Source organism: Mastomys coucha, unplaced genomic scaffold (assembly GCF_008632895.1).
Source record: "Mastomys coucha isolate ucsf_1 unplaced genomic scaffold, UCSF_Mcou_1 pScaffold9, whole genome shotgun sequence".
Classification (NCBI taxonomy): Eukaryota; Metazoa; Chordata; class Mammalia; order Rodentia; family Muridae; genus Mastomys; species Mastomys coucha.
The window spans coordinates 46,346,589-46,355,996 of NW_022196915.1; the positions used below are offsets into that span (position 1 = coordinate 46,346,589).

At 42.8% G+C, this 9,408-nt stretch overlaps 1 protein-coding gene across 10 annotated transcripts in view; it reads right to left on the reverse strand.

Moving 5' to 3' along the window:
- Atp8a2 (ATPase phospholipid transporting 8A2) overlaps positions 1–9,408 on the reverse strand; it is a 554,904-nt gene that overhangs the window by 209,874 nt on the left and 335,622 nt on the right. For all 10 annotated transcript variants that reach the window (XR_004116436.1, XM_031362595.1, XM_031362603.1 and 7 more), the window contains one exon: positions 6,537–6,647. Coding sequence is in view for 9 of the 10 variants with exons in the window: in XM_031362595.1 (XP_031218455.1) it covers positions 6,537–6,647 (111 nt within the window). In the remaining variant the exon portion in view is untranslated. The remainder of the gene's footprint in view (positions 1–6,536; positions 6,648–9,408) is intronic.

Consider the following 9,408-nt stretch of genomic DNA (forward strand, 5'->3'; position numbering starts at 1 on the left):
AGACTATGAAAGCTAGAAGATCCTGGGCAGATGTCATACAGACCTTACAAGAACACAAATGCCAGCCTGGGCTACTCTACCCAGCAAAACTCTCAATTACCACAGATGGAGAAAACAAGATATTCCACGACAAAACAAAATTTACACAATATCTTTCCACAAATCCACCCTACAAAGGATAATAGATGGAAAACATCAACATTAGGAGCAGAACTACACCCTAGAAGAAGCAAGAAAGTAATCTTTAAACAAATTCATACGAACCACCTCTTACAACAAAAACAACAGGAAGTGACAATTACTTTTTCTTAATATCTTAATATGAAAATTAATATTACCAACATATCCTAATCAATTGGAATCCAAAAACATGAGGAATTAGAAATTTGTTGATTGTCATTCAATGGTCTCTCTAATTTGGTAATTGGAGAAATAGGTCCAATATTATATAATCCATATACACTTTCAGCTTGTTTGTTCGTGACAGTGTCATGCTGTGTACAACATAATAGTCTTGAGATCTTGCTTCTCCTCCCTCAGCCTCTCTATTAGTAATATTGTTTATTTCATGTTTTTACACTATACTATGGTTTTCAGAACAGCTTACATATTTTAAAAGTATTTATTTACCCAAAAGTAATGTAGACAATTAAATTGGGAGGGGGCTTATATGAAAACAACAAAGAGTGAGACTGAAGACTTTGCTTGACGTTTGTAACTCTTGTATCAAGTTACCACAGTAAGAGCCAAGATCTTAAGCTCTACTAAATACAAAATGAACAAACAAAAGCACTTTATATATTTACATTCATTTAAGAAAATATTAATAGTGATGTATTATTTTGAAATATACAGTTAATACATTTGGAGTTATTTAAAATTTATATTGAGAAAAACATTTGTATTTTCAGTATTGCAGTAGACAAGCATCTACATAAGACTGTTAAATTGATTGTTGTTTTATAGCAAACAACTTTTATAATATTCATTTTTATTGTTATAATATTTTATAATTTTAAAGAATATGACAAAAAAGATATTGTAGGTATTGAAAGGAGGGGTCTCTGGGAGGAATTGGGGTTCAAAAGGAAAACAAGAATGTGATTTAATTCTATTTACTTAAAATGTGTTTTTAAATGTTAACAAATTCAGATAAATTGAAATCATGTAACTTTTCTCATCATGTTGCAATAAAACTTAAAAAAAAGAAAACTGAATAAAGACAATGTTGTACATTCAAAAAAAAGATTTTTCTAATAAAAATTCAGTTTTAACTAATAGAACTATACAGTACTAAGGGCATATCATACGGTATTTTAACTATACTTTAACAGTACTGACAGAAAACAAAGGAGAGGGATGCTACGGAAAATGAAGCCAGTGAGGAATGGGTCCCAGACCACACAGGGACAGATGAATAGAGTCTCTATTCAGTGACCTCTCCTCACTAGGATCCCAGGTTCCTGGCAGGGCCTGAACACGCAGCGTATTGACAGGCTCATTGCCAATGTTTCTGAGCACCTCTTTCACACCAACCACCTATCCTGCCAGTCATTGGTCGTGTGTACGTTTCTGGAATCCTATCCTGGCTTCTGAAGAGACAGCTAAGAAAGCACAGTAGTCACTAAAGGGCAAAGTACTAAAAGGAGGGACTATGGAAGGAATGGAGGTGACTGATGTGTCCTGTTTTTAGTTGCACCTGCTGTCAGGGCCTCTAAGAAGCCACAAGGACCACTGTTTTGTTCCTAATTTTTTAAATCACTTGAATAGCCACTTTGCCTCTCAATAAATTTGATATGGTGGATTCAATGAGCTCTTAGTAGGTCTGACAGCAACGAGAAATCCGCTCTGCAGAAGTGCTCACATTACGCCTGTGGTCTGTTCAAGGCAGTGTGGTGAAATGAGCTAACTATACAAACAGTATTTTGGAATAGTACCCATGGCCTCCAGAAAGGAAACACTGCTATTCACCAAAACTTCTTATAGATGATATTGGAGATGACACAGCTGCTCAATCAATACAGGAAGGGACTAAACAGACTGTAGGGGACCATACAGTGGGACAGCATAGCCAGGGTCCATGTGAAGGTGTGGGCAATGATTCTCAAGGACCCTTCGAGTGAAACATGAATTGTAGCTCATGCTCCATAGCATGATGACATTTATCTAAGAAAGAAAAAAATATCTATGTCTAACTGTAGAGGAAAGGCGGGGGTGTGGGAACTTCCAATATGTGTTCCATACTGCAGAGAGAATACTACCTATTTCCCTTGTATAGAAACCATTTATATGGAACAGTATACCAAATAGGAATAATCTACCATGCCGCAGTTCTCATTGGAAATCTAGATAATATATATAATCCTCATAAAAATGGCTAGGTCACAGAGTGCGTGTTCATATGCATATGCATGTTATGCAAATTGCTCTTCGACTATATTTTTAAATGTCTGGGAGTCACATGTACATCAGAGGGCATTTGAGACCGGTACATGTTACTATTATCAAGGTTCCTCTGTGAGTCATAGGAAACCCCTCAAGTCACACAGTAGCATGCTTAGTTTGTTCTCACTTAAATCAACAATTATAACCTTACCTTTAGTATCTTTTTTTGCAAATGAATAAACTATTCTACAAAAACTTTTGATCTTGCAGTTCAAAATACACTAAAATAACATGCAAACAGTACCTCTCTATTCTGAATGTTACATATGGAGCACATGCCGGGGCCAGCTCAGAAGTCTGGAACCATCAGACATTAACTGGATGGACGCTGTGACTATGATCCAGTCAAGGGTTTTTGTTCTCTTGGTTTCCAAGTTGGAACCTCCTAGAAATCCTAACTAGAAATGGAGAGAGACTCATGGAGCCTTTTAACTAAAAAAAACAAAAAACAAAAAACAAAAAACAAAAAAAAAACTTATCTAAGGAATGTGTGGAAGGGACTTTCCAGAGGACTGTTTAGCAACTCCTAGCTGCGACTACTCATTTGGGGCCCTCGTTCAGCACTGTCAGGGGTCTCACTGCAAGCAGCACTTAAAGACAGACTAAAAGGCTGCTCTGCTTAGCTTTAGCCCACTTGAAGCAAAGAAAAAATAGGAAGATAGTAGATATAAACGACCAAGAAGATAGTAGGTATAAATGACTAAGAAGGGCCCCCGAGGGCTGCTCTGGGAGCCCCACGTAGAATGTTTTGATAAGAAGTCTAGACTATCAGCAATCTGCTGATGGTGAGGAAAACCAGATTATAAGGATGCTGTGCAAAGCCAACAGCTAAAGGGATAGGGTGATGGGAAGCCTGGGATGATGATAGGCTCCCAGCTCCCCTCATGCTGCCCGTGTGCTATCTGTGACCTCAAGTGACACTAAGGAGTGACTCCTATCTCGTGTGCAAGGAGAAAAAAGGCAAAAGCTGGCAGCTGGCGGGAGAGAGGCAGACATGTCTAAGCTCCACTAGGGAACCGTAAAAAAAAAAAAAATGAGAGAAGAGGGAAGGCAGTGATGGCAAAATGAGCTGCACCAACATCTGCAGGGCTCTGGACCTACCTACCCTGAATCATATGATAATTACATCTGCAAATACCCCCAGGTCCTGCTATGTATGAGGAAGACTTTCTTTCTTAAGAAACAACAATAGGACACCTGAGTCATATGCAGAAACCTCAGGTAAGTGTTTCAGTTACAAAAATGTAACTTTAATATATCATGCATTAACATACACTTCCAAAAGCAAAATCATTATAAGGGAAATTATAGTTTAGGCAGTAGTGTCAATTTGTTAACGATGAGGGACATCATAATGTCCCCTTCTAATATTTTTTTCAGCTATCCTTAGATAAACTTGCTATTGTAAAACAGTTTTTAAGTACTACAGCTATGATGATAGCAAAATAATAAAAATAAAATAAAAAGAAAAAAAGAAAAGAAACAACAATAGTTGCTGTTCACTGTGAGCAGACAGGACCTCTGTCACAGGGTTTAGGGTAAGAAGAATAGGCCAGGCTGTAGGATGTTCACCAGGTCTCTTCTGATCACTTGTGAGAATCTTTGAAGAATCAGAGGTGCTCCCAGCACTTGGGAAGCTACTGGGTCAACTAGGACAGCTATCTTCTATGCAGCATCAGCCAGAGCCAGGGAGCACAGAGTGTCAAAGAAACAAAGCAACCACCCTTTATGCAAACCAGCAAAAGACTGTTTTCAGGTGGGCCTGGAGGACACAGACACACAGACGCTGTTTCAGCCTGACTGATGCCTATGGCTGGGCAGCCACGTGCTGTGGACAACCTGCACAGCTTGGGGGCACCCTCTTTCCTAGTGTCCTCACCAGACAAGTGGCATCAACCTGTATGTGAGACCTGGAGGGTTCATTCGGAAAGAATTGTCAAGCTGATAAAGCAGTAATTAGTCACAACACTGGGAAAAGTTAAGTTTCTTCCTAGTCATTATTTTTATTATTTTATTATTCTTTTCTCAGTTGAAAATTCACACCACAATAAAATGAGATATTAAAATTCAGACAACATTGATTTTGATTGCTCCAAAGACTGACTCCCATGTCTTCTGCCTTCTCTTCCTCTTCTTTCTCCTCTTCCTTTTAGACAAGAACTCATGTAGCCCAAGCTGATCTGAGCTCATTGTGTAGCTGGGGCTGACTGTGAAATCCTCACCCTTCTGTGTCTACCTTCCAAGTGCTGGGATTACAGGCATGCTCCACCCTCTCTTTATCATCTTTTCTAACAGTGCCCAAGTTCAACGCATGCTTCCTCTCTCCCACCCCCATCTCTCACTGCTGTTACTATTATATAGTATTAATACTGGGGACCGAGGCCAGAGTGTGTACATGATAAGCAAGTGATCTACCACAGGGCCACATCCCTAGCCTTCCTCTCTTCTAAATACTCTTGACAATTTAGTGTCAAGATAGACTTAAAGACACACTTTCACAGCAGAGCTGTATCTCAGAAAGGAAATTAACAAAGACCAAACCTAAAGAGCCTCCTCCGCTTTCAGGCCCTTACCCTCTAACAAGCACGCGGTTTCCTCATAAATAAATTAGCATCTTGGAAAACTATAGGACTGAGCCGGCTAGTTTTTGTCAGCTTGTGGGAAGGGAAACCTCAATTGAGAAAATGCCTTCATCGGATTGGCCGACAGGCAAGTCTGCATGGCCTTTGCTTGACTGATAGTTGAGGGAGTGTCCCGCTCACTGGGTGATTCTACCATGGGCAGGTAGTCTCGAGGGATACAAGGAAACAGACAGAGCAAGCCATGGGGAGCCAGCCAGTAAGCAACCCTGCCTTCAGCGATGGAACTATAACTAAACTGAACTAATCTTTGCCTTCCCAAGTTGCTTTTAATCAGCATTCCACCCCAGCACTAGGAACCTAACCAAGACAAAGGCAACAGGACGTGAACTCAATGTTGGAGTGAGAAATTTGGTTTCTTTAAAAAAACAGAACTATCATGGGAATATGTCCTCATTTTATCCCAGGTGTGGGATGTGGGGCTGTTTCAGATTGTCCACAGCAACCAACTATGGTTTGTCTCGTGCTTTAACAGGGGTGTGAATTCGCCAGCTGCTAACGGTTTCTGAAATTTGTGACGTTTGGAATTCTGGTAACTTTTCAGAAGCTAAATAAATGCTAGAGCCTTGACAGAAGCTGGCCAGTTGGTTTGTTGGATGCTGTTGGTTGAGGTTTGTCAAGTGGTTATGCGAAAAAAAAAGACTAAAAGAAGAAGTAATTTGATATTCTGATGGAGATCAAACTTGGCACTCAACATCCCTAATCAGCAGGAAGTAGTCTACCAAGAAGTCCTCACCCCCCCCCATTCTTTTTTTCTCTCCTACCTAGCAGTCTTAGGGGGTTGATAGTGTGGAAGAAGAAGGGCAAAGAAGGGTGAAAGAAGAAAGAACCCACAAAGTAGCCAAAAGTTAGGTCACACAACGTGACATTTTAAACAATCCTATCAGTGTCCTACTAAATGTCCCTCTCATGTCCACCCCTTTGCCACATGCGCCCTAGCATCCAAGGGGTAGAGAGAACATGTTCAGGAAACAACAGATTCCATGACAAATGCAGCAGGGAATCAGGCCCTTCATGCCGGGGTGGGGTGGTGGTGGTGGTGGACAGGGGACAGGTTGTCCAAAAATGTCTTAGAGGCACCCAGAAAGATGGCCACCTCTGTTTCCTGGCACTGACCACACTGGTCTTGTTCTGCTTTTAGCAAGATGAAGGAGAGAGTGACGGGGCATTCTCTGCCACCATTGACACAGCAGTGGTAAGGAAGAGGATCAGGACTGGGGTGGGGGATTTCGGGAGGGTAGGGAAGAAAGACTGCACCCAGCCATGTCACTTATTACAAGCTTCATGGTTCAGCCAGCTAAAAGGAGGCTACACAACACAGATTCTCATAAGACCCAACAGTAGCTTTACTTTCCCATTACCAACACCCTTCCTTAAGAAGGATTCAATGTCTACGCAGATGTTCTCTGCAGAGACCCGCCTCCTTTAGGGTGAGATGCCCCTGCTCCTTACCTCAATGATGTAGAGGACCACATTCTTGTAGAAACAGTACAGAATGCACTTGGTCACCCGGTTGTAGCTCCAGGCTCCATGGACCAAAAGCAGCTTCTCCAGGTAGGAAAACTGAAAAGGAACAGTGGCAAGTTCAGAGCAGCCTGCCACCAAGGAATAAGACACAGACTGTCCTTATGAGCAGAAACCAGACCCGTAGTTAATCAACAGAATAAAACTAAACAACAACAAAACAACTAAAACCCCCAAAGACAACTCTGTTCCCCTGAGGTGGAGCTTTTGGGGCAGCTAAGGAAATCTCTTCAATCGACTAACTGATATTTTCCCCCATACAAGCTGTTGGACTCTCACTGTGGCTGGAACTCTGAGCTAAGTGCCTTTCAGAGAACTGATTAGGAAAAGGAGTTAGAGGAAAAGCAAGCCGGGATGGGACACATCCATAAGATGCATCACAGATTTTATGGTAACCACAGGAGGAAGGCACAGAGACACTCATCCAACAAAGGTTTGACTCAAGAAAGATATAAACACAAGAGCAGTGTTCTGTCAGTTTGTCAACTAAAAGCATTTATACTTTCCATATGCTATAGAAGTACCTGGATGGACTTACACACACACCTATAGAGATATACAGACATATAACACACACACACACACACACACACACACACACGGACACGGACACATGCACACACATGTGTACACACACAGCCTCCACTTCTACATCCATCTTGTAGTCCCTTATTTCCCACTCAAACAGGGTGCCTGGTTGTGCAATCAGAGGGAGCTGACTGGCTCTCAGTAGGGGTGTCGTAAGGACCCTTGCAGTCTGGGGCAAATCCACAGTATTCTAATACCATCTCCCCTGAACCAGCTCTATCTTCCCAGAGACATACAAGATAAAGGCTGGGAAGTTGGATTTTTCTCTGGCAGGCTCGGAGCTGAGGGTTGTGGACACACACTATACCTCACAGCCCTTCTCCCTAGCTCAGGTGGCCAGTCACCTGTCCAGCAGATACTATGTGTGCAAGCAAGAGGCAGTCAAGCGAGGGCATGGAACAGGGCTCTGCCTCTGTCTGAGTTTCCTAGAATCTTTAGCATCTTTCCTTTACCTATGGGGCACTTCCTTCAAAACACAATTTTTAAAAATGTGGTCACCTACAACAAAATAAAAAAGAACATGGTGTTAATTTCAATCAGACATGGTTATCACTTCAATGGGGATAGAGGAACTCATCTGATTGGTGGTGGTTTGGATATGGTAATTAAGGAAGAGGCAGTTTAGAATCTAGCTAGTGCTTGGCACAAATTCAGCCCCGAGATGACAGCATGGCCCTGCAGGACAGTGAACAGGAAAATCCAGGCATGGGTAACAGCAGTTGCCTTAGGTTCCTTTGGTAGATATGGTTACTACCCTGGAGGGCAAAGAAAACCTCAAATGGACTTCACAGGTTCCGTACTACCCCTCTCCGATGCCTCCCCTAACAAAAGCATTGCTTCACCGTCCATCTCCTGTCCATGTACAGTTTCAGGAAGGAATGCCTCCATCCCTAGACATTCTAAAGAGAAAAGCAGACAAATATTTGCCTGCAACTCCTAGGAAACCTCTTAAGATCCCTTCCAGCCATATGATGTTATAACTCAAGTATTTAATAATGCTGGGGTGTATAACATCCACAGTTGCTGACAGCAGACAGGAAGCATTGGTCCCATGGGCCTCTGTACAGTTGACTCTGCAAAGGAATGGAGCAGGTGTGTGTGGCAGTCCCTGAGTTCACTGAGGTCTGCTGTTCTCTGATGTGGGGCCTGTGCTCAGACCCGAGGCCAGTTGTTGTGTGTAGGACCTTCAGGTTTCTTGCCTGTAAAATCAGAACTCCTACTGCCTACTTCAGGAATCAGCTGAGGGATTTAGAGTCCACCAAGAAACAAAATTGACTTAAGTCAATTTTCAAAGCCAAGTAGTCTGGGTAATTTCTTACTGCATTTGCAGCATCTCAAACCAGAAGGAAAACATGAGAGGTAATCAAACAGAGCTTCCTTCAGGGATGGGGAGCCCCAAAGCTGCAGAGGATCAGACCACAAGCCCTGGGGCTGGAAGAAGGTTATGTGTTTTCTATGCATCTCCAGACTTCAGCCAAAAGGGTGACAAAGCCATTGTTCCTTGTAATCATGCTGTTAAGTATAACGTGTTCTTCAAAAGCCTATTCAGGAAAGAAGGTTGTTGGGGGAGAAGCTGGGGCTACGACAAATGCAGGCAGTTAGTCACACAGACCCTGCAACTCAGTATCTGGAAGAACATGCCAGCATTTCCTGGGACTAGGCTTGTAGATGATCTACCAGGCCAGGTAGCCCAGACAGTCCTTAGGAGGGCCTTGAGGTTGACACTTTTCCTTTATCTGTGGCTACCACAAAGGGTTGGGCACTTCTTGGAGCACATGTGAGGTAAGCAGGAAACAGGAAACACACCAGAACCATGTTGGCAATGTTTAGATCAGAGAAGAACAGACAGAACTCAGCCTGACTGCAGGAGGCTGCTTGCTTCTGACTATGAGCCACATGGCCCCTGCTCTCTCAGTTCATCTCACAGCAGAACTCCTAGAGGGTTCCCAGCCAAGAGGGGAGAAGTGACTGCTTCTTTCTGACCTTAAGCACTTGCCAGCACGTCTAAAAGAAGGGCAATCCTTGAGTGAGGGACTATGGGTCATTCTGAGAGTAAGTACTCTAAAGTGAGGGATGTGAAGAAGGAGGAGGAGGGGAAGGGGGAGGGAGAGGAGGAGGGGGAAGAAGAGGAGGAGGAAGAGGAGAAGGAGAAGGAAGGAGGAGGAAGAGGAGGAGGAGGAGGAGGAGGAGGAGGAGGAGGAGGAAGAGGAGG